We start from the raw sequence: 25,634 nt of genomic DNA, 5'->3' as shown, positions 1-25,634 counted from the left end.
ATAAGAAGGCCATAAAATGGCAGGAGTAATTATGTTTTTCCAAAGTTAATAATTGACTTTTGTTTATTTGGCTTTTTATAAAAAACATTTTCCTTTCTCTCTTACAATAGATAAAACCTATAAAAGGCCTGGCAGATTGGATTCAGCCTTTTTTCTTGAAAAGCTTAAAGGCTGATGAGACAGAGCCTGACAGAGAAGCTTACGTGAGGAAACCCTACTTTGTTGGGAGATTCTCAGCCTAGACATGGATATGTTGTTCTGCATCTGGCTTCTCTGTGATCTGATTGCTGTTGTGAGCCCACAGACTGTCACACAGCAAGCCCAAATGTTTCTGGAAGAGTTTAACAAGAGGGCAGAAGATATCAGCTATGAAAGCTCCCTTGCCTCATGGAACTACAACACCAACATCACTGAGGAGACTGCCAGGAAAATGGTAAGTACTCTGTCCTGTGGGTTTTACTGTTCTTTTAGGAATCTGACAGCTGCTTTCTAGTTTATTTCGGTTCCACCAAAGCTGGCTGAAATTCTGCTGCTACTTTTTTGGTGGCTGTGGTTTAGTTTCAGGAGGGTAGAGGGGCTTGCCTCACTGGAGATTCCTGGGCCATTATCAGCCTCTACAGTCCAGGGCTGGTGCCTGGGATGCGCTTGCACTGCATGGGGATGGCCAGAGGCTGGACATGTCCCTAGCCATCACCTCAAGTCACCTCAGTGAGCAGAGGGAAGAGGCAAGGGAGCACTGCATGTTCGGCCCTAAGATCTGAGCTGGATGGAGAGGGACACCTTCCTTCACTCAGGGTCCAACACCACCAGCACCTCCTGGGATGGTCTTCTCTCAGGACCTGGGCTTGGTGCTGCCCTGTGACATGATGGAGGGGGATTCAAATCTTGTCAATCTTCTGAGTGTAGACATTCTATTAAATTTTTGCTGATGATTTTATATAGTGGTCCACACCCTTTACCAGTGAGGGACCTTCCTCCCCAAACCCCACCACTCTTCTCGTAGTCAGGGCTGCTGGTAGAGGTATTAAACTTGTAGTACAGTGGTCTAGCACATTGGTTTGAAAGTCAATGCCTGTCTGCGGGAAGGACCACAGCATTTGTACTTGCACTATCTTGCAACACAGTTCTCCCCTCTTCTAAACACCAGCTTCTAGCTGACGCAGCCACCGGAGTCTCTAAGCAAGTGTCATGTTTGCTAAGAGCGGTCAGCCATGACCTGGCTGGTTACTGATACTGCCATGCCTCAGCCCAGCATCTGGTAACCTTGGAGCCTTCCAAAATGAACAAAAACACTTTAAATTTTGTAGTTGTGTGTCTTTTAAAGTCAACTCAAGTTCTAGAGAAAAACAATTCAGAGCATAAATAAAAGCTGAACATCCTTTGAGTAATGGTTTAAGTCTTCCACTTTGTGGCCTTATAGCTTAATTAAAACATGGTTTAATTATTGTATTTCTTAATTAAAGCAAGGAGACTGGTTGCTGGAAGAAATCCTAATGACTAACCATTGCCAATCTCGAATGTTTTCTGAGGCAGCAGGTACTTAAACTGTAATGTTTCCAAAGACGCGAAATGAAAGCCCCGTATAATACTTCTAGCATTAATGAGATGATAATAAAATACATGAGGAGATACCAGCAATAAAGACCAATTAGTCCAGTGCTCAAAGAGGATGTTTTCTCTCACTTGCTCTCCTCAGTAGCATTGGTAATAAACCTACTGCTTACCATTCTCCCTTTCTGCTGGAGGAGCAGAGTTAATGAATACTGTCCTTTCTGTCTCCTTCCCATCCATTTTCCTTGTAAATTAGGCCACAAACCCTGTCCTCTGACTTATCAACCAATTCCTGTAATTGGGGAAAAATCAAGTAGCAAGCTAACTTCTTTCCCCTGGCTTTTGTAGACAAAGAGCCCCCTCTTCTGCCCCACTGCTCCTAAAGCACCTCTCCATCCCTGTTCAGGGCAAGGAGTTCAGAAGCAGATTTACACAGTGATGCTCTTCTGGGTGCTTATCAAGCTCTTGCCCACTGAGCTTTGCAAGCTCCTGGGCAGTGGGAGGACTATTTCATAGAATCATAGAATAGTTTTGGTTGGAAGGGACCTTCAAGGGTCATCTAGTCCACCCACCCTGCAATAAGCAGGGTCATCTTCAACTAGATCAGGTTGCTCAGAGCCCCGTCCAGCCTGGCCTGGAATGTCTCCAGGGATGGGGCATCTACCACCTCTCTGGGCAACCCGGGCCAGTGTCTCACCACCCTCATTGTAAAAAATTTCTTCCTCATGTCTGGCCTGAATCTCCCCTCCTTTAGTTTAAAACCATTACCCCTTCTTGTATCATAAGAGGCCCTGCTCAGAAGTCTGTCCTCATCTTTCTTGCAGGTCTCTTTTAAGTACTAAAAGGCTGCAATAAGATCTTTCTGGAGCCTTCTCTTCTCCAGGCTGAACAACCCCAACTCTCTCAGCCTGTCCCCACAGCAGAGCTGTTCCAGCCCTCTGATCATTTTTGTGGCCCCTCTCCAACAGGTCCATGTCTTTCTTGTACTGAGGGCTCCACAGCCAAACACAGGACTCCAGGTGGGGGTCTCACCAGAGATGAGTAGTGAGGCAGATATATAGCAGAAATATAGCAGAGTAAGTTGCTGAATGTTTGTTCTGCTCCTGTGAAGGTGAGAGGTTGCAAAGCCACCCAGGGATTGCTGCCCTCCCACAGGGGGTTGCATGGGCAGGGGGAAATGCAGGGACGGGACTGCCAAGGGCTTACATCTGCCACCACTTCTCTGCACCAGAGCCTGATCAGGTATCGTGGGTCCATCATGCATGGGGCCAGACAACCCAGGCACAGCTCTGTTGGGAGCATTGACCTTGCCCTAATTTGCACAAGGGGGAGGTGCACCTGAAAGTGCTCTTCAGGCACAACATAAAAATGACATCTATGTTTCCTGATGCCTCAGCAGGGAGGAACAGGTGTTACAGACACCCTCTCCACAACCCGGGAAGTTCTGGCACAAACACAATTAATTAAACTGTCCCAAGGACCCAAGTTAATTAGTATTGTTCTTGTTGTCATTTTGGATGGGTGCTGATGTGCTAAAATATGTACAAAGACATGAAAAAAAAGATGAATAAGTCCCAAATCCAAATAACGTTCTTATGGTGCCATTTTTGCACTCAAATTTGGGAGTTCCATGTGTCAAGTTCCATGTGCAGCAGTGGTAAAAGCAATTTCATTCAGAAGACTCAGGTTTTGCATGCCCTATTTAGACACCTGTTTAGAGCCTCTTGTGCCCAGCCATAATGTCTAATTTACCAAACTTTAGAAGAAAGTCATGTTGCATAATGCAAGGACTCAATATCTTGTCTGCTGTCTGTCACTGCTGCTGAAGGAGAATTGGGGGATGGCATCTGGGTCACAGCCCTCTTGCACCCTGGCTTGTATCTGGTTTTTGTGAGTCACAGGCCGGTTGAGGAAAGCACTAAGGGAAGAATACTTGGTGATTTAGAGTAGCAAGGAACACATCTAGGTGATGCTGGATCAATTATAACAAGCATAGTGTGAGGAGGCAGTCCTGCTTTTTGTTATTTCCAAAGGAAAATGTTCGTCTGGATGTGCGAATAAACCAAAGCCAAAATGTTCTCCAGCTGTTTCACTGCACAGTGCAAGTGCTCAACCACAATTCACAGGTGGTGCCCACAAATGAAATTCTCCCTGGATATAATATTTTCACCCACTGAGTACATCAGGCTGCTGCATTCTTTTGGCAGAGTAATTCAGGGTTTGTGTGAACCTCTTTCAGAACGAGGCAAGTGCCAAGTGGTCTGCGTTTTACGACGAGGCCTCCAGGAATGCCAGCAGCTTCCCGTTAACCAGCATCCAGGATGATGTCACCAGGCTCCAGATCCAGACTCTCCAGGAAAGAGGGTCGTCTGTGCTGTCACCAGAAAAATATAGCAGAGTAAGTTGCTGGATGTAGCTCATTTTTGCCAGGTGAGTTGAGCTGCCTTCCACAACACGTCTGAGGGAGGGCACGGTGCTTGTCTCGGTATGATGCTGTACCCCAGTATCGCCATGGAGAAGGTACCTATACAAGGTGATCACGGCAGTTCGGGACTGGAAGGGGTGTCTGGATTAGGAAGCTGGTTCCGACTCAAGTCAGCAGTTTTGCCCTGTAATCTGTGCAGCAAATTTCAGATGCACACACACGGCTCAGACTTGTCTTTGCATAAATGGCTGGATTAGTCATCACAGGAAAAGAGGACTTGCGGTAAGTTCTTGGCTAAGTCTTGGCCTAGGGCAATGAGCAGGCAGAGATAGGTGAAAGGACATTCAATGAATCAAAAAAAGGTGGAGGTGGAGGAAGTCTCTCTTGCTCTGCACACGATGCATTATCAGACTGTGAAAAAGAGAGGGTGTTTCTATACAGCGAGTGCCCTGGGTTGCCTGAAGTCAGAAAGGGTTGGTGACCTTCTTCCACAGAAAACTGCTGAAGGCCAGCATTTAGCAGGACTCATAACAAGATTTGATGTTTCCACTGACAAGTTCATGTAAAAGGCATATATATGGTTAACAACTACATTTAGAATTGCAGTGAGCAGCTATGCAGACTCAAAAGAGATTTATAACTGAACACCCGAAAGTTAAATTAATTTCCTATTGCTTGAGGATCAAATTGAAACACAGTGTTGAGTTAGGGGATCTTACAGTCCTGATTATAGAAGGATCGTGAGATTTTTCTGCTAAGATCAGCAGTGTTAACCACTGTGCAAGAAAAGCAGTGGACTGGCTGGACCTCCTGTCTGGTCCAGATGAGATGTGTTCCTGGAAGGACAGATTACCTTGGTGGGAATGCTGACAGTTCATACAAATGTATTTATTTTAGAGCACAGCAGTGCACTGATGGTAATGCTGTCTCTGTTGAGGAGGCCGTTTCTTCATTATCCTGCCTGTTTAGACACTTGCAGTTTCCTAGATAAAGGGCCTCGAGGGCTGAAATTGTTGATTCTTGCTGGAAAAGTGATTTTTTCTTTTTTTTTTTTTTTGTGCAGTCTGATGGATTCCATAATATTGAAGTATTCTTCATTGCTACAAAAATTTCTCTGGATGCTGACTTATTTTAATGCTGACAGGAATAAAGTTGGAGCTAGTCATTAACTGCCCCTCCCACTGACAGCTCTACATAGTTCTGATTTAAAGCTTTAAATGAGAAATAGCATAGTCCTAAAGCAAAAGCTAAAAGTGGTGCATGTTTTTCTCAAGGTGCAAAAACCCCAAAATATTAAAACCAACTAACCAAAAAACCCCCAAAACAGAGATATGTAGCATAGCTTCTGAGACAGAGCTAAATGATTTAAGATGCATTTGGCCTTCAGCTGACCCAGACATGAGCCTTAACTTCTCTGTAACAGAATATAAGCAGATTTATGCAGTCAGTGTGATGCTATGTTAAAAATCCACAACAGTCACCCTGGCAGCACCTGCAGAAGGGGCCCTTTTTGTGCCATTCAAAACCATGACCTACCTGGAAGGTTTAGGTGGGGCCATGCTTATGGAAGCACATTACTAAACTTTATAGTTTTATTGCTGCTCTCTATTTGTAGGTCTCTCATGATAGTCTATGCTCATTAGATCCCAAGCTTTGTCTGACTGGATACTAAGGACCTGTAGATTATGTCATATATTTCAGAGATTATCTGTCTTTTCCGGCTAGGTCCTGGCTCAGTAATGCATTTAGGCAAATTCTTTCATTAATCTCGACCGAGTTTGAACATATGCTTAAATGTTAAGCTGATGGGTGAAGTGTTGAATAGAGCACTTAAAGAATTAGCATAATTGGCTGTTGTTTTGTACAGAGTGCATTTCTAATGGGCTATCTCACATGTAACTTGCAGCTGAGCACTGTGTTAAATACTATGAGTACCATCTACAGCACCGGGACTGTCTGTAAAATCAACGAACCGTCAGAGTGTTTGGTGCTGGAGCCAGGTACGGTACTAACCACTGTCTCTCCTGTGTCCTTTATACTGAGGGTTCAAAAAGAAAAAGCCCAAGGGTGGCTCCTAACTGCAGGAGAACCGGCTGTAGTTTCAGCAGAAATATTCTGCTGCCTAAAGCTTACTCATAATCTAATTGCACCTTGCTGTTCTGGGACCTCTAGCAGGCCTGCTGCCCATGACACATAATGTCTCATACCCTTAAGAGACAAAATTTGGAGAGAGCTGCTCATTGTGTGACAGACTGCTTGTTACCTATGGTTTGCTTGCGTTGCAGAAAGTCTAAGTTTTTGCGCTATCATCAAAGTCCTTTCACACTCAATGTTGCAGTGAGGCCAGTCCCAAGAGCACTATCAACTTAAGCTAATGCATGGAGCATGGTTGATTTAAAGGACTCAGCATCTGCTCTGTGTCTCTTGTAGAGAAGAAGGGGAAAACCTTAAGTTAGAAAAGGGTGCAATAAAATAATAGGATATTTTAGTATATCAAACACAAAGTGTTTTCTTCCGAGTTAATAAAATTTCTTTCGCTTTGGCTCATTTGCCTGCTGTGAAAGCAAAATAAAGAGATACCACTTTTTCAAGGCCTAGTACTTCTTTTTTTTGTTGTTGTTTTTTGTTCTGTCAGGTCTGGACACTATTATGGCTAACAGCATCGATTATCATGAAAGACTGTGGGCCTGGGAAGGCTGGAGAGCTGATGTTGGCAGGATGATGAGACCATTATACGAAGAATATGTTGAACTTAAAAACGAGGTTGCAACGCTTAATGGTAAATCACATTTTTTGTATATTTTGTTTTTCTAGCATACCACAGTCTTGCACAATTTGCAGAGGAATTCAAAACCCATACGTTTTTACACATCGATGAGCAGCATTTTGAACATGATTTGCTCATGGTGTGCACGTTGCAAAGGCAGAGACAGTGCAGACAGGTGCCAATGACTAGATCAGAGGCCTGTCACCAGCCTGGAGCACAAGGGAGATGTCTTTGCTGGCACCTTTCTGAAATCCTCTGATGTATCAGTGCTCTTCGTGAGATAATGCCTTACTCAGAACTGCACTGCTTGTGACTTATGGGCAAGCATGCTCAATTTTGAAAACTTTTGAGTACTGCTGAGTCTTGGCAAGGTCTCCTTTTTTCTGTTGGCCTTGACCTTCTTGCACTAACCACAAGAAGTGGTATAATACATTTAAAAGTATTATTCTCTAACGAGAATTATCAGATTTGGTAGGTCTGGACCAGCAGATGCATCCAGGTGCTTAAAAAGGATTTTGCACCAAGGCAAGCGTGCTTCCCATCAGAGATCTCCACACAGACCATAGGGAATTGTCTTTTTAAGGAACAGTGGTGGGTGGCTGCTAATTTTCTTTGGGGGTCTTCTAAAATAGCTTCTGAAGTAGCTGTTTCATCTGTCTCTTGGCCAATATACAGCTGTACCACCTACTTTCCTATACTCCTGTAAAGCTGGAGCTAGACACCAGGTATAAGAAATTGTAGTCCAAATAGTTAGACAGGAAAAAACCTGAACATTAAGAATGGTCATTCTGACCTTCTTCCATACCACTAAGGGAGAGACCTCAGATATGAGCCATTTCTATTGCATGCTTGATGAAGCTCAGTGGACTGAAAGACCCAGTAAAAACTGGAGTTGAATTTCACTCCTGGTATCTACACCTGCCCTGGCAATTCTGTTGCTGGAGGAAGTGGCCCATATTAAATGTCCACCAGCATGTACCTTCTGTGAGAACCCCTTAGCATCCAGTCTGAGCTCAGTCTGCTATCCCTCATGCCTGCAGGAGCTCCTTTCAAGAGTGACATTTTCCTTTGACCTCCATCTCTGGCTGAACTTACTTCCCCTAATTAGCAGATAACCATGACTGCACGTTCCTCATTTCTTTGAAATACCCCATACCTGCACATCCATGGGACACAGCCTTGGGGGAGCGCTCTAGCCCTCCTAGACCCAGAGCATCTTGCTCTGTGACACTTTGTTTTACGGAAAAGGCTGCACATCTGCATGAGGCCAGCAAGGAGCTGCACTGCTCCTGCAGACCTAAGCAGTGCCGTGTGCAATGTCCTGATGTGATGTGTCCATGCTTTACAGGTTATTCTGACTACGGAGATTACTGGAGAGCAAATTATGAAGCAGACTATCCGGAAGAATACAAATACAGCCGTGACCAGCTGGTTGAAGATGTAGAGAAGACATTTGAGCAGGTAGAGGCAGGAAAAACTCTCACCTGGGCCATGGAGTTGTGTGTTGTGATGGTGTGTTCACATGTTGTGAAGGAAGATGAGACCTGCTCTAAAGTGGCTGATCTCGGTCTACATGCAGTAACAGACACTGGGGGGCATACATGACATTTTTACCTCTGCAGCCATTCTAGGACCAGGTTGGTCCCCTTGGGTTGCACTGTGCCAAAGGCTAGGAAAGAGGGAGCTCTACAGATCTATGTTTCTCCTCCAGGTGGGGCCCATGGAAGGAGTTATGTTTCCCATGGGGTAGATGGCACCCTTGATACTCACATCTGAATGAGCAGGACTTCTGAGGCTAGAATCTGTACTTGGCACTTGAGCTCAGATGCAGGGGGCAAATCTCAGCTGCAGGTTTGGGGTGCACTTACCTGCCAGGAAAATTTCATCAGAGACACCTTTGAGGCTCTCTGTTTTGGAGGGACAAGTGGGGTAAAGAGAAAATAATTGGCTTCCTTCTCCTCCTCTGCTTTCAGATAAAACCTCTGTACCAGCAGCTGCATGCCTACGTGAGGCACCGGCTGGAGCAGGTCTACGGCCCCAAGCTCATCAGCTCCACAGGATGCCTCCCTGCTCACCTGCTGGGTATGTCAACATGGCCTGACTTTGTACACAGGACAGTCACTTTCAAGACACATGAGAACAGAGTAATCTGCCTGTTTAATCAAGATATTAAGAAACAGGCTACAGAAAAGAGAAGGAGAGAGGACAAATAGAGAAGTCATCCCTCGCAGAGGTGACATAGGTGCTTAGCAGCAGAGGCAGGTGAGGAAGGCACATGTCCTTGTCCTCACTGGATCTGGTGGCACCCAGCTCAAAACTCCAGCACCGGGCTGGGACATTGCCCTACCTGGTGCAGCACATGTCTTCCTTAGAAATGACATTTTTTTCCACTTTTAAAACTTGTCCTAATCTCCTACGTTTCATGACTTTGCTTTCAAAGCACGCAACATCAAATGGCCAAAATGGTAATGTATATGAATACCACAATGGAGTTAATCTGGACTAACAACATGGACATTTAGTTTTGAGTAGTCCTTTAGGGAGCTGATCAGTCCCAAAACTGTATTGTACAATAATAGCTGATCTTGGGGAAATAAAAGGATCTTTGATCTGAGTTTGTCCTATGCATGACCTCCCAGAATTGCTCCCTTCCACTTCATATCTGGATCAGACCTGTTTGGGCATATTGAGGTCCCTGTTTATGACACCGCACAATTTATAAAATTGTCTGGCAATTTTGAACAATACATAGTCAGTCATTTAAAGTATTTCTATGTTTCTCCCTTTTTTGAAGGTGATATGTGGGGTAGATTTTGGACAAATCTGTATCCCTTGACCGTTCCCTATCCAGCCAAACCAAACATTGACGTAACTTCTGCAATGGTCGAAAAGGTAAGACATGCCTTTATGCAATATGCATTATATAACAAAACTAGATGGCAGAAAAATTACACACCACATCTCATCTGCTCTCTAGAAAACCATAGCTGCCATAAGGCAGTCACGCTGCCAGAAAAGTGTCACCTTCCCTTAGCTGTTCTTCTCCACCCTCTTTGAGTGGCTTAATCTTGGCTCCAAGTCTATTTTCCTCAGAGACACCCATCCATTAAGAGATATCTTTTGTACATATAAATATTTCAGGACTCATGTAGTTGGCTGGTATCAAATATGACCTTTGCCATCCATCACCATAATCAAATAGTTTGCATATTGCAGGGTTTTTTTTGCCAGTCTTGTTTATTTGAATACAGCTAGGAAACTGCAATGCTGCCTGTTATCTTTTGATAACTGCATAGCATGATAAGGTCTGTATTTGAGATCTGTAGTGCTAACAGACATGACAGAACCTTTACTGGGCCGAGAACATGGGTGAAGATAAGTCTCTGTAGTCTTGCCTCAACTTCACTCCTTCTATAAAATAGAAGGTGATCAGTAGAATTTGTTTTTTGAAATGTGACTTTTCACCCAAAATCTACCCTCCTCTCACAGGGAGTGCTCCATGCAAATGTCACGCTGGCAAGAGGAGGAATAGCTAAATTTGATTGATAAGCAGTTTGCACAGGCCTGCATTAATCTCACCCCTATTTTACAGTACTGACTCCCTTGTAGATTTAAATTTGTGTATTCTGAAGCACCACCGTGAGGAGGGAAGCATTACTGATAGAGCCTCAGGGCAAAGGCTGGACTCACCCTTGTTGGTGGATGTGTCCAATTTAGGATTCCCATCCAACCAAGCTGTCTGCCACCTAAATCTCTGTGAAAACACAGACCAGTAAATTCAGAGCTCTTGCTGTACAGAATAATAAAAATGCTGAATGATGTTCGAAAATATTCTGGATGCTAATGTGCTCTGACAAGCAAGTCCTCTAGATGTATTTGCCAAGTTTTATGGTTCTGGTCGAGATGTCTTCTCATGCTCATATACTAGACATGCAGTTCCACTCCCTCAAACAAGCTGTCCCTGACTGATGTGGCTGAAGGGTCAGATCCCAGAGCTGACATGCTAGTGACAGGAATATCTTTTTTATCTTCTCCACCGTATCTTTTATTGAGGGCTTCTCTGGTTTGGGTCAGGTTCTATCGACTGAACTTCTGAGTGCAGAAACCTATTTTGTTTAAGAGGAAAACATTTAATTCCAGTTCCTGACAGAATTTACAGAAGTGCCAAAGGCAGACACTACCATCTTATTCTCAGTAAGTCAGGTGCTGATTTGAAGTTGCTGGGAGATAAATATGAAGTCAGCTGCTCTGTGTTAAGCTGACTGTTTGTAACAGGCTCCATGCAGAAACAGTGGTTAATGCTGGCATTGTTTCTTTCAGAAATGGGATGCAATTAAAATATTCAAAGCTGCTGAGGCCTTCTTTGTCTCCACTGGCCTCTTTGAAATGACCGAGGGCTTCTGGAACAACTCCATGCTCACAGAGCCGGCTGATAACAGGAAGGTTGTCTGCCATCCTACAGCATGGGATCTGGGGAAAAATGACTACAGGTATGGCAATTCCTATGACCCTTTTTTATACCATCTCCTAGAACATTCATATTTTCACTAGAGGTGCACTGTGCTGGTTTGAGTTATATGTTTTCCTTATTTATTTTTTTTTTTTCTGGCTGGTAAGAGGGAAGACAAGAAAGCAGGGGTACTTGTGGGACTGTAAATGTTTCTGTGTAACTTTTCCTGTGATGACTTAAAAACTACTCTCTAATTTAAGCAGAGATATTAATATTATTTATATGAATTAGAGAAGTAATGACTATGTTCTAGGGCTTAAGGAATAAGCACAAATGCAGGTGCTTGTGGATACCAGTGGGATTTCTGGACACCTGCATGCTCGGCAGCAATGGTACAGGTCCCTGGATAGCAAGTGAAAACCTCCCAAGACCCCACTAGCTATCTTTAATAGATATGTCAGAAGTGGTAGGCAGACTTCCAGAGTTTCACAAAAATCCATCAGTCTCTTCTGTGTTTGGGAAAGGAGAGGGACAACAAGTTCTCAGACAATGAAATCTTCTGGGACAAATTCTCTCCCCTCTTGCAGTCCCTGCAGTTACCTAGGGAAAGAGTCTAGTCCTCAGCAGAGCCTTCATGAAAGCTGCCAGCCTCACACGTCAGCAGTCTGAGGAAGGTGAAAGGAAACCCTATTTGGAAGAAATTCCATTATTAAATAGTACCTACATGAGGATGAATTAGCAGAAGTCACTGACACACAAGGTTTTTTTCTATACTACCGTTTGCTTAAGTTGGATGGTGGGTACTTACTCCAGCATATACCGTGAGTTTATCACCAAGTTTCAAAGAGCAGCTGCTTAGACTCATAGGATCACAGAACCATTTTTGTTGGAAAACACCCTCAAGATCATTGAGTCCAACCATTAACCTAACACTGTCACTGAACCATGTCCCCAAGAACCCCATATATGCATCAGCGTTTCCCACAAACCAGCAACTTTCTCTTACTTCCAGCTCAATTTCAAGGTGGCTGAAAGTGTTTTGTAGAGTTCTCCTCCAAGCCTTGCTTGTGCAGGAGGAACTGCACTCCATGCTAGGATGTGGCTGCCCAGGTTCTGCGAGGAGCATTTGCCACCTCTGGAGGCTGATTTGCCTGTGGTCGTGGTGGGCAGAGCTCGGGCAGCAGCTGGCTGGACCACCATCTTTCTAACCACAAACACTTTGCCCTGACATGCAGGATCAAGATGTGCACCAAAGTGACCATGGATGACTTCCTGACCGCACACCATGAGATGGGCCACATCGAATACGACATGGCATACTCTGTGCAGCCCTACCTGCTCAGAGATGGTGCCAATGAGGGCTTCCATGAAGCAGTAGGTGAAATCATGTCACTTTCTGCAGCCACTCCTCAGCACTTGAAATCTCTTGACCTCCTAGAGCCAACTTTCCAAGAGGATGAAGGTAAATAAATGCATAAATGTTATATATTTAAGTGAAAACTTGCAGGCCTTATTTTGCAGCAGAAGGTAGTGTCTGCAAGCTGAGTGAGCAACTTAGAGGCTTCTGAAAATCCTATCTCATGACCAGCTTACCAGAAATACTATTTTTTTTCCCAAATCACAGCATGAAGCAAGGAACACTACTTTATAAAGCTGCTACATAATTTAGAAACAAATAGCTAGCACTTCATTACCTTCTGTAATGAACAACTTATCCCAAAATCTTCACAGTCTGTTTGGATGAACCTCTAACAGTCTTCTCAATTTCTTTTGCATGAATATGTACGTATCTCTAACAAGGTATGTATTTACCAGTTCAAACTAAAGTGAAGCCTTGAGATTTACATCCCCCATCTAAGTGAATATTGAGTGACTGAGTGTGGTTTGTCTGGCTTCTCTGAGTATTCCCTTATAAGGATGGAGATGTACCAAAGTCCTCAGCTCAAAATCCCCCAGAGCCTGATTGGATTTTCAGTGGAGGATAATGACATGTAGATGCCAAAGGGTCAGGTTATTTAAGTGGTTGAGGGTAAAGAAAGAGAGACAAAACGGTATGCAATAAATACTTAAACAATCTTTTCTCATGTTTTTTTCATTAGTATTCTTCCTTCCACTTTTTCCTTAGTGAAAATCTGTAATTCAAGCCAGATGTAAGCATTAGCTGTAAAAGGAAGTGACTTGAGCTGCCTAATCAGATACTAATTGCTACCATAACCATTACCTTAACTACTTCTCTCTTCAGAAACTGAAATCAACTTTCTGCTCAAACAAGCCCTAACGATTATTGGAACAATGCCTTTTACTTACATGCTGGAGAAGTGGAGGTGGATGGTGTTTAGGGGTGAGATTACAAAGCAGGAATGGACAAAACGGTGGTGGGAGATGAAGTAAGTTTGAGAAACAAGGAGGATTTTTTTTTGCAAATGATCCTGAAAAGCCATCCTTTCCTAGTTACTCAACATACTGTGGTGCTGTGCCCCCCACAGTGCAGGATCTGCCTCTCTGCAAAGCTCAGTAGACTGTCAGGTAGAAACACCCAACATGGTGCAGACAAGGTCTCACAAGCCATGTATCCCCATTAGCACTGTGTTCAGCCTTGGGTAATTTACCCTGCAGATTGGCAGACTTTCTCCTCGTTTCTAATATCAGCTTCTCTGATAAAGACAGTCCGTGGCCTTTGCACGAGATGTTCCAGATCCTGGGATCAACATTGCTGTCCCTCTGACACATGCCCCAAGATATCTCCATAGCTTAAGTACAGCCCTTCCCTAAGTCTCATTGGGCATATGCTCTGGTGTGCTCCTCAGCTCCTTAAGGACAAGTAGAAAGTGGATTTCATTATACTTGCCAGCCTCAAAAACATACAGATCTCAATCTACCAAATATCTGCACACACCTCTCTGCTTTACATTTTCTACCCTTTCTAGAGTGGTTTTGGAGGTAAATTGTCTGAAAGACTCCAGACTGAGCCTTATTTGTGTACTAAGATACCACTTTTCTTAGTCAAGAAAACATAGTTCCCATGGCAAGTAACATCCAGAGGTGCCTTTTAAGATTATCTCCACCAGTGAATCTATTTTCACATCCATGGAGCTCAAGATTAAAAGTGGTTTGATTCAGACTGAAAACTGTCATATCCTGGGGTGTCTTATGTGGGGGCAGAAAAATAGAAAGAAACCAAACCAGGCCTGCACTGAAAATGGAGTCTGCACTCTAACATGAGCACAAATGGTAAGCCTCCACCAGCAAACAAAATCTATAATAAAACTTGATACTAGCAAGCCTCCTGTCCCACTGGAAAAAAATCAGTCAGCTTTGATTTATTCAAAAGTAGCAGAGAAATCCGAGAAATGGAGAATGACAAATTGTTCAGGGAAGTTTATCACATCTCTTGTAGCAACACTGCAAAGCTCTCTGCTGGAACAAGAACTTGAACTACAGATTTATGGAAAATATTTGCATGTAAGCTTATTATCATTTTTAGAAATTAGGGCATGGGTTTGTTTCCATAGTACTGCTCTGGAAACATGCTTTCAGGAGAGGAAAATAAAGAGAAACCTCATCTCCAGCCCAGTGGCACAGCAGGCCAGATGCCTTTTTGGTCACCCAACCTCTGCATGCCCTTGCCTACAGATGGGCCAGGGCACAAGTGTGTGTGAAGTTCATGTCTTGTAGATTATTTCACACCACTAATTACTGCCTACACACCTTGCTATCATATAAATCCCTTCCTGACACCATCAGTCTCAAAGCAGATTCTTCTCTGGGGTCTCCATATGTGGAGCAGGGCCCATTTGGGGTTACTGGGAGCTGTGTATACTTCTTGTACTTGGAAGTGAGAGAGGTGCCCATTTGTATCAGACAATAAAGAGGAAGAGCAGGGTCAGATTATTTTTCCTTAATATCTATTAATGGAAATTTTCTGTTTTTCCTTCATCCTCAGGAGAGAAATAGTTGGTGTTGTCGAACCCGTCCCTCATGATGAAACCTACTGTGACCCTGCGGCGCTGTTTCATGTGGCCAATGATTACTCTTTCATACGGTAGCTCCATCATTGCTCAGTGTTTAATTAATGGCTTACATTTTGGGTACAGAACAAGCCCTGCCTACCTAAAACACCTACTGGAGAGTCTCAGGACACAATCTTATTTTGTTTAAAGTCCTGACTGAAGGTCACTGATTTCAGTGAAGGTTTTTCTCTGGACATCAGGGGCTGCCCCATAGCAATCTCTGAGCATCCAGGAGGCTGTTGAGCTTCCGGTTGACCAGAAGAGCTTTGTGCTTCCATCAAACTAGTGAGACCACATCTGTATGAAGTGCTTGCCTCTTGGGGAGACAGCGAGCCCTGAACTGCTGTCACTCGGACCATGCACATGCAGCCCTGAAGCAACTAACTTTGGACATCCCTCCGAGTCCCAGCTGCCTCATTTTAGAGGGCTCGGCTGGAGCGGAGAGTTGGGCCTTAAAAACCTTACTCGCACCTGGGTGATGTGCCAGCACACAGATTTGAGGCTCCTCTGCTGCATTTGATCTTGGAATTTTGTTAAATCTGCATTAGTGCAGCCTATAAATACCAGCTGGCCTCCCTCCCTGCTGTGCAGCCATCTGAGCAGGAACACCAGCTGACACAACAACTTCCAAAGGCCAAGGGCTCCGGGGTTTCCTTGCCAGATGACTGACGAATCCTATGCCTTCCTTCTCCTTGCTCTTCCTTTAGGTATTACACCCGGACCATCTATCAGTTCCAGTTTCAGGAGGCACTTTGCAAGGCAGCTAACCATACTGGCCCTCTTCACACATGTGATATTACCAACTCCACAGCAGCTGGGCAGAATTTGAGGTAACAAAGCAAATTTCTCACATGTAATATAAAACAAAGCCTAGTTTACCTTTGAAAGTTTCTGGGGTCAATGAGGTTGCACCAAGAATTAACTTAGCCTGAAAATTTAGCGTATGTTGACTCAGTTTATTTTGACAAATTACCTAAATTTATATAAGCTGAGTATCGAAGGTTTAATTGCCTGTTAATGAGAAATTTTTTAATTTACTTAATAGAAATGATGGGAGGAAGGAGGGAATTCAGAAGCAAAAAGGGAAGCTTTGATACGAATTGCAAATTGTTCTGCTATATGTCTAGGTGGAACATGGCAATAACATATATTACCTTTCCTTCCACATGCACAGAGGATTGCTTGAATTAGGCAGATCTAAGCCCTGGACTCAAGCACTGGAAATTGCAACAGGAGAGAAATACATGAATGCGGCACCCTTGCTCCACTACTTCGAACCTCTATATGAGTGGCTGCAAAAAAACAATTCTGGCAGATACATTGGTTGGAAAACAGACTGGGCTCCATGTACGTATGGCTTGTGGGTGAATTAAAGACACTAATTAGTCCTCACAGCCCTTGACCAGCAAAATCCCTGTCTCTTGTAGCTGTTGAAGGCTCTTTTCCCTAGGGAAGCAGCGTTGTGGGAAATATACATCAAGCAGTAAGTTTTACTCATAGGAAGGCAGATGGGCTTCCTCATAGCCAAAGCCGGAGGAATTAGCACACAAGGAGTTTGTCACAGTTTTCAGAAATGGAGTTTTTGGCTGCGCAGAAAAAAGAAGCTTGGACTTGTGTGGTGCTTGCCTGTTCTGCAGGGCTGGGAGCCACTAGTGCTGGGAGCCAGAGGACCCTGAGCTGGGGGTGAAGGGGCAAACTAGGGCAGAAAAATTACAACTATTTTGTTTACTGTCTTATGCTAGTTAAAGAAGGGGAGGAAAAAGAGGAGAACATTAATTTTTCAGACTATTGTGGTGACACTGGGTGTTGAATCACCCAGGTTATACATGTATAATTACTGTCAGTAATGTAGAGCCCCATAACTCTTACAGTGCTGTGCCAGTCTCTAATGGTGGGATTCAACTAGTCATACACCAACATCTGCATCTGAGCTGCTTATTCTCCATGGAGGAAAAGGAGCATTTCCTTTGGGAGATGCCTGAAAAAGACGAGAGAACTGTACTCTGGATGTGCTCACTCTTTCTGTCTACTATAAAGCCAGACTTTGGTGAATGACAGCTCAGATCCAGACGTTTGCAGTGGAGTTTGCTGAAGGGAAACAAGATCTATCCCACCAAACTGGTCAGGGAGAGCTGGGAAACCAGTAAGGAAATTTCAGCTATCCCAGCGTTTCCCAGGGACTGGCTTTCTGCCATTGCAACTCTGACATGGCCGTTTTGTTTTGTTTTGTTTTTTAATCAGATTCTGACAATGCCATCAAAGTGCGCATCAGCCTGAAGTCAGCACTAGGGGACCAGGCGGTAAGTGTGTTTGCGCTGTGACACTCCTTGTGTTGTTCAGGTAACAGAGATGGTGTGCGAATGACTCTCAGAAAGTAAGGCAGAGTGTATCTGATTTTTGTGTCTAAAGAGTGGCATCAGCTCAGGCAAAAGGTTTATCACATAAAAGATGTCTCATCTGAGTTTGTGGTCAAGACATCCTCTACACTTACTGGAGAAACCTCTCCAGGGAGTGGTCCCACCTGTATTAAGAAAGACATCTCAGCTAGATGATTTGACTTTTTCTGTGGAGCTATAGATAGTGTTTTACCTGCTACAGGACAGGCCTGGAGGGCTAGCATAGGGGAACCATGCCTGAAAATGGTTGTATTTTTCTCAGCTATGCTGATGTGTCTAAATAAAGCCTCGATGCACACTTTTCTCCTAATTTCCATCATTGTGGCTATGGTGGATGACTTCAGAAGTTGTTATTAGAGTAGCTACTTCACATTTAAATGTAGGGCTAAAGCAGAGGGGCTGAATTCCACTCTCTATTCTCAAATTCTCTTTATTTCATATTGAAATACTGCTGACAGCATTTGTTTGTAGATTTTTGTTTGCCTGTTTGTTGTAATCTTTCCAGGCCCTGATATATTTGCTGCCTCCATGCCCTCCAACCCTGATGTAGAGACAGCTTTGTTGTTAAGATTGTGAGGGGCAGTGCAGTTGCTTCTGTTTCAGATGAGGGGAAGGGCTTTCATTCCCAAGAACTCATCTGCTTTCCTGATTATACCAGCTTGTCTGGGAAAATGTATTACAGTGACTGAAAAAACTCATCAAAGCCAAAGACAGCTTTTAAGTTTTTAAACTGAGTGCTGGCTTAGCCCATCTATTTAACCCAGGCACTCAGCAGAAAATTTGCTTCTTATTCTAGATTTGCCTGTTTATGCTAATCTCAGGGAGACAGTGCAGAAGGCTTAAGTGCAGACACTTCGTTCCTGTTTACAGTCATTTTCACCTTGCAGAACATAAGTAATTTTCTGAGAATGAGTATGTCATCAGGCAGGTCATTTAGACCTGTGCGTCAGAGCTTATTGGACTAGCAAGGACACTATACTGTGGGCTCATTTTTCATATAAGTTGATGCTCTCACTTCTATCACACTCTCAAACGCAAGCTTCCTAGATCGCTGAGTCGAGTTAGATACAATTCGAAACTGATATCAACAGCATGAGAAGGTTCCATATTACAACACATTTATTAGTCATTATGGTTAATGTTTAGCTTAATATCATTTTTATGCCTTCCTTTTGCCATCATAGTCTTATGGTGTGCAATTGAGCAGCTGTAAAACAATCTCATACAGATTTTATTTTAAGAATGGTGGGTTCCTAAGCTCTGAAGAACCAGCCATGCATTTTCCTCTCAAAGCCAATCCACATCACCAACTTGCAAGAAACCTTTTCCATTCAGTAGCTTTCTGCCTCCCCACAAATTTTGCTTCTAGGAAACTAGGATCTTCCAGGGACATGATCCTGAATGCTGGCATGCCAGCAGTAGGTAATGGTACATGCATGAACCAGCACAGAGAAAAGGCAGGGGAAACTCAGACGAGAATCTCAGCCTGACTACACAGACCAATATGTTTTAGCTGCTTTACGTGGCTCACAGTGCACAGAAGCCAGGAATCCAGTACAACTGTTGGTTTAAGAAGGATTTTGAGCTGCTTTGCTCCATTAGGACAGCAGAAAGCATTCTGAGTGTGCCAGCAAATATTTTTATATTTCTGCTCTTTAGCATTGGATAGAGCAGAAAGCGAATGACCCTTCCTCTCTTGCAGAGGCAGAAATTCATGGGCAGGGTTGGCAGCTGCAGCATCTACACAGCCCAGCTGTTACCAGCAGGGAGGTTTCAATAGCCCAAAGTTCTGGCAAATTATGCACCCGGACTCACGGATGGGCTTACACCAGCTGTGCCAGAGTGTGTGCTGCTGCAATTACCCTACTAATTGTTTTCAGGCTGATGAGATTAAAGCTGCAGCCCTAGCATCACTGGATCACCAGTGTAGCTGATGAGGCTGCAACTCCCACAGCTTTGCTTCAGCTGGGGCCTCAAGAAAGTGCCCTCCCAAAGGAAACTGCCACAGACCCCCCTGCCGAATCACGAAGGGTCTGTCTTATTTAAAATAAAAGGTTCCAGGCATGTCAGTCCCCTGACCAACACTTGAAAATGAGGTTGCTCTTCAGACATTAGTTCAAAATTCTCCACTGGGTAAATGTCATACGTGTGGTGACACTGTAAAAGGTTGGCACACAAGGTGGTGTTAGGCAAAAGAGAGCTGTCACCCTGCAGGTATTTAGATGTATTTCACAAAGGAAAATAGTTTTTTGAATCAGATGCTAGACTTATACTGTCTCTCAAGTCACCTGTGGGATCTTGGAGGGAACAAGCTATAATAGAATAAAGGCACTTGGCAGAGTTAATTTCTCTCTGAAAGCAAAGCAGCCTTTCTAAAGAACAGTGTGTACCAAGGTAGGTTTCTGAGGTGCTTAGGGAATGCGTGTGGGTAGTTAGTACTCAAACACAGATCAGAAGCAAGCCAGGAATTTCCCATCCACACAGCCAGTAATAGTATTTATGAAGGCATTTGAATGGCACGGTGACAATTAAAATGCCTTAGGCAAAAAAAGACAAAATATATGCTATGGAAATGAATAAATTATTAAAAAGCTAAGATGCTAAGTACAAAAAGCAGCAGAGATGCAAACTACAGAAAGCAGCAGTATAGGAATCATGCTCAATTAACACCGGGTAAAGAAAAATAAAGCACTGTAGAGCCTAAAGATGTTTAGGATAAATTAAAAATTGAGAAAACTCTCACAATAGCATTGTAGGCTGTGACAGTGAACGCTGCCAGCTGCCACAGACAACAGTGGTGACAAGTGCTTTTGCCAAGCATTTGCCAAGGCAAAGGAAGAGACTCACAGCTTCCACCCTTGCTGGCAGGAACAGCCAGAGCTGGCACAGCCCCTGCCCTCCGCACACTGCTTGGATGGGGCTGGGGGCCACTCTGCTGGCAAAGGGTCTGAGTCACCTGCATCTTTCCTGGGGCCTGACCCTCCATAGACTGAAAAAAATGAGGTCTTTTGGCTCATTCGTCCCATGTATATCATAGAATCATAGAATGTCCTGAGTTGGAGAGGACCCACAAGGATCATCGAGTCCAACTCGTGTCCCTGCATATGACAAGCCCACAGTTCACAGCATGTGTCTGAGGGCGTTGTCCAGTCTCTTCTTGAACACTGTTGGTCTTGGGGCTGTGACACCTCCCTGGGGAGCCTGTTCCAGTGCTGCAACATCCTCTGGGGGAAGAACCTTTTCCTCATGTCCAACCTAAACCCCCCTGGCACATCTTTCTGACATTACTTCAGGTTGGTAGACAGAGAGTTCAGTGCCTGTTCCTCCTCCTCCCCTTGTGAGGCAGCTGTAGCTGCCATGAGGTCTCCCCTCAGTCTCCTTCAGGCTGAACAAACCAAGTGACTTTAGCCTCTCCTCATACAGCTTCCCCTCCAAATCCTTCACCAATTTTGTAGCCCTCTTATGGACACTCTCTAGCAGCTTAATAACTTTCTTATCCTGTGTTGCCTAGAACTGCACACAGTGCTCCAGGTGAGGCCATATCAGTGCAGAGTAGCGCGGGACAATCACCTGCCTTGCCTGGCTGGCAATTCTGTGCTTGACATTTGTCTCTCTTCATTTTATATCGTTGTCAAAGGAGGACAGGGTTCAAAAACATAGCTGGGTTTCTTAAAGCCTGTGACAACAGATCTGCCTTCTACCACACCTTCCCGAATGATACTTGAGAAAGTCAGGAACTGTGTAAAACTGTCACTGGCAGCATTTATAGTCATTCCTGCTGAGGTACCATAAACGCAATCAAACTCAGGCCTTCGGGGGGAAAAAAAAAACTGCCACAGAGTTCAAACGGGAATTTTTCCTTCATGCACACACACTGTTGCACAACAGACGAGGCTGTGTTATCAGGTGTTTTTTGCCCCCTGTACAGTTCACAGTTTCTGCTCCAGATAAGCTGTTTTTGATTTCCACTTCAAATAACTTTGGACTCATAAGGCAGACACGGAGGAGCCTGCACGCAGGCGGTGCATTTTTTATATCACCTTTCTATTCTGCAGCGAAAAAAACCAAATATATGCCTACTGTAGAAATACTCATGCAAAGACTATTTTACTGAAATAAAAATCCCTGCTCATAAAGTAAATAAATGAGCCACTTTCATGTAATAACCCAACCCCAATGTTTCTCCTCCTTAAAATAACATGTCTGCAAATAAAATTATGTGCCTAAAACAAAATCTAAACTATGAAATCTTTAGACTTCAACCAGAATGCACAGTACTTAGTAGGAGTCACGTTGCTCCTTCTGCCTTTGCCCCTCATAAGGCAGGTAGATGTGCTGGGACTGCTGCACCTTTGTCAGCCCCATATAAAGGTACCAGAGATTTGCAGAGGGACAGCACAATGCACTGTCTGGCAGCAGGGATGACTGTTTCATTAGTGTCCTTTAGAGCGCCCAGATTAACAGTGCTAAAAGATTTGAGTATGTTCCTGAAGTGCTATCACGGCATAAATAAATTGTACTGAAATGCATGCCAAACATTAAGGTTCCTATTTATTTTTAGAATGACTTCTTAGTGTCAGATAATTTGGCATACAGTTACCATCTCTGATTAATTTTTCTTGTGCTGTTTTTCCAGTATGAATGGGATGAAAACGAGCTCTTCTTTTTCAAGTCATCTGTTGCCTATGCCATGAGAAAATACTTTGCAGACAGGAAGAAACAAGAAGTTGACTTCCAGTGAGTGGCTTGCTTAATTGTGCTGGCTATACCTATATTGCTTCTGGTTTGCTAGAGGCATGAATTAGTGAGATTAATTGTGCCTTCTGTCAAATGTAAGGTGATAGCAAACAATGTAAAGCATCAGCTGGCTGTAAAAGGCAAGATGCCAGCTTGGTTACATGTTACCTTTTCACTCAAGAGTTTAGAAGTAATGTGCTAAAATTAGGTAACTTCAGTGGATGCAGAAGGCTTTGTCTCCCATGGGTTATCAGTGGTGGAAGTGAAATGAGAGTTTATAACAGTATATGTGTATGATACTGGATATCCAGGAGGTTTTGGGTCCAGGAAAGATAAACTTTTTGTTTGTAAAGCACTAGAATTCCATGCAGACTCACTAATCTTGTCTGGTTTCACTTACAAACATAAGATCTATCATCTGAAATTGATTTGGGTAAGAGAAACAACCTTTTTATTAGGTCTCTTGAAAATTTTCAGAAGCTATCTACTTAAACTTTCGTACTACTTGATAGGATATCAGTCATGTAACATCTAGGATCTATTCCCAGCAGAATACAAGGAAGAAGGATTTCTTTTTTTTTTTTTTTCACTTGGCACTTCATACATCACCTCTATAATGGGATCTGCCCCAAACACTCAAAAGGCCCCAAACATTCTCTATTCTGCAGTTGATTATGTCATTTGGAAAATTACACAAAGGATTATCTTAGGTGCAAGGAAGACTCCATCTCAAGTTACCAATTAGCACATGGAAAAAAGAAATTCTGACAGGAAAACTGATTTCACTTCTCAGTTGAGGTCACTAGGAAGCATTCACTCAGCATAAACTCATTCCCTGGCATTTCCTATCAAACACAACTGTTCACTTGCCTGAATTTAAAGCTAATGTCATCTGAACAATCAAAAACCCTTTTATCTTTCTTATTCAGGATTACAGACATTCATGTGGGGGAACAGACACAAAGGATCTCCTTCTACCTTACTGTCAGCATGCCAGGTAATATCAGTGATATTGTGCCCAAAGCTGACGTGGAAAATGCCATCAGGTGAGATTTTGCTCTCTGGAAAAAACAAAACAAAACAGAACAAACAAAAAACCCACCACCAACAGCAAACCCAATAACCAGGTGAAAGAGTGGAAGGGAAAGCAGTGCTCAAGTCAGCTGAGGCAGAAGAGGTGATAAGATAGTCAGTTCTGCAGTTACTGTGGAAATAGTGGGACAAGAGAAACTGTTACGATAGAATGAAAACAGTCCATCTATCCGATGGTGTCTTGGACAACAGCCAGCATAAAATGCTTCAGGGGGCTTGTAAAACTGCCATAACACACCTAATTGCATCATAGCTTGCCAGGAAATATCATTGCTCAAGCTTTAACAGGAACTATCTAATATTCTGAAATCCAGGGCACAGTAACTGTGTGTGCATGCATGCGCATTTTCTTCCTCTCCTTAGTTAAGGTTCAGTGCAAGAATTGTTGTATAGCAAGGACTCCAGAATAATGTATTAGAAAGACAGCCAGATGTATTTGATCATACAGAAAAGAAGAGGTCAGAGCAGGAGCTAGTTCCCACTTACGGGTCAATGAAGAGCTCTTTTATAGCACAGTATGACACCACTGTAAGTCATTGCTATAAAAATGATAAGTAGAACTGCAGCTCTGAAGATGATTGTGGGTAATGTACAGTGGGAAATGAAAAGGGCACAAATCTAAAAGCAGCAGCAACATGGGATGAGGTTGAAAAAGCAGTTAGTGAAGTTGATGAACCAAGTGAGAAGAATAGAGCTATGAAAGTCACTGTCTGGTTAGCACTCAACACCAGAAGTTCAGGAAAAAAAAGGCATAGAAATACACCAGGGCAAGGGTTTTCATGGTAGTGAAAAATACAAGACTCAAAACTTTGGAAGACTGTAGAGGGGAAACAGGTAAGAAGTCAAAGCTGCATAACTGAGAAGCTTATGAATAGCCAAAAAACTTAGGGTAAAGAGAATGAAGGGCAAAACGCAAAGAGAGAGGAAGATCAGAAGGCTGTTTGCCTCATTTTGATAAACATTAAGACTAGGTTTAGGAGGTCATGCAGTGTCTGAACATGTTAGCTAAGCTGCAACAGGTTAAAGGCTTAAGTTACTGTGCTTGTCCCCCACCACACCATGCCAGAATAAATATGGGTTTAGCAGTGTCTTGTGGGCAGCCTTTTCATCTGAGCAGTTCAGGGGAAGCTTGGAACACTGGAGTTTTATAAAACAACTGAAAATTGTTTATTTCCTTCCAATAAATGTATGAAACATTTTGAATTTGTTCTTGATGTCTCGGATGTCTTGATGTCAGGATGTCTCGGGGACGGATCAATGAGGCTTTCAGATTGGATGATAACACGCTGGAGTTTGTGGGCATACTTCCAACCCTGGCCACACCTTACGAACCACCAGTCACCATCTGGTTAATTGTATTTGGGGTGGTCATTAGCCTAGTTGTCATTGGAGTTATTGTCTTGATCATCACTGGGCAGAGAGATCGAAAAAAGTGAGTAATGTTTTTGATACTATGATCATGACCATTGGGAGACATCCCAATGACTGAATCATCAGGGTGCTTACAAACGGGCTGCCGCATATAACTGAAGCAAGCTAAGGAATTAAAGCTTATTATCCCACTCCCATCAACAGTGATCACTAAAGGTTCAGCTCCCTGCCTTTCAATGCAAGGCGGCTTTCACAGCTCAATGTAATTTCCCCAACATCATCAGTTTAACCAAGGCAGCTGGACTACGGTGGCTGTGGGGAGCTGCAACATAGACATGCTTCTGCCAGCCCCTCTGTGAGGTGGGTGGAGTGGCCTGCTGGGAGTACAGTGACTTCTCCAACAGCAGGGTTTGCCCACATTCGTCAGCACCTGCAGTTTTCAATAACCTCTTTGGACATTGTCCAATAATGTAATTTTCCTTAAATATTATTGCATTAACAGCAATATAGTTGGTTTGGTTTTCTATGTCTCCCCATTAATGGAGTTTCTAAGAATGTGGTAGGTTTGCTATAGTTCCCCTTAAACCCGACACAATTCCTTTTATAGAAATATTCCTGGTTAAGCACAGTACGATTCATGGTAGGGGATTCTGGGGATTCAGAAGGGCTTGAACAGAACAGGGGCTTCTAATACAGAATGAATTTTCATTACAGGAGAGCAAGGGAAAGTAGGAGTGAAGTGGGATCAAACTGCGAAGTGGCGAACCCTTACAATGAAGAGGGAAAAAGCAACCTGGGTTTTGAGACATCTGAAGAGACACAAACACCATTTTAG

At 43.5% G+C, this 25,634-nt stretch overlaps 1 protein-coding gene across 1 annotated transcript; it reads left to right on the top strand.

Annotated features, from left to right (window-relative positions):
• Positions 1-244: 244 nt before the first annotated feature.
• ACE2 (angiotensin converting enzyme 2) lies at positions 245-25,634 on the top strand (the record flags this gene model as incomplete). Its single annotated transcript, XM_080363742.1, has 18 exons — positions 245-433; positions 3,791-3,949; positions 5,883-5,976; positions 6,612-6,755; positions 8,092-8,204; positions 8,717-8,825; positions 9,538-9,635; positions 11,064-11,233; positions 12,429-12,655; positions 13,436-13,580; positions 15,137-15,235; positions 15,911-16,033; positions 16,378-16,550; positions 17,445-17,503; positions 22,236-22,336; positions 23,266-23,382; positions 24,666-24,860; positions 25,514-25,634. The coding sequence occupies 18 exons, from the start codon at positions 245-247 to the stop codon at positions 25,632-25,634; spliced, it is 2,436 nt and encodes an 811-aa protein (XP_080219868.1).

Source organism: Nesoenas mayeri (genome assembly GCF_963082525.1).
Source record: "Nesoenas mayeri genome assembly, chromosome: 1".
NCBI classification, from domain to species: Eukaryota; Metazoa; Chordata; class Aves; order Columbiformes; family Columbidae; genus Nesoenas; species Nesoenas mayeri.
This window is presented reverse-complemented; position numbering and strand designations above follow the sequence as displayed.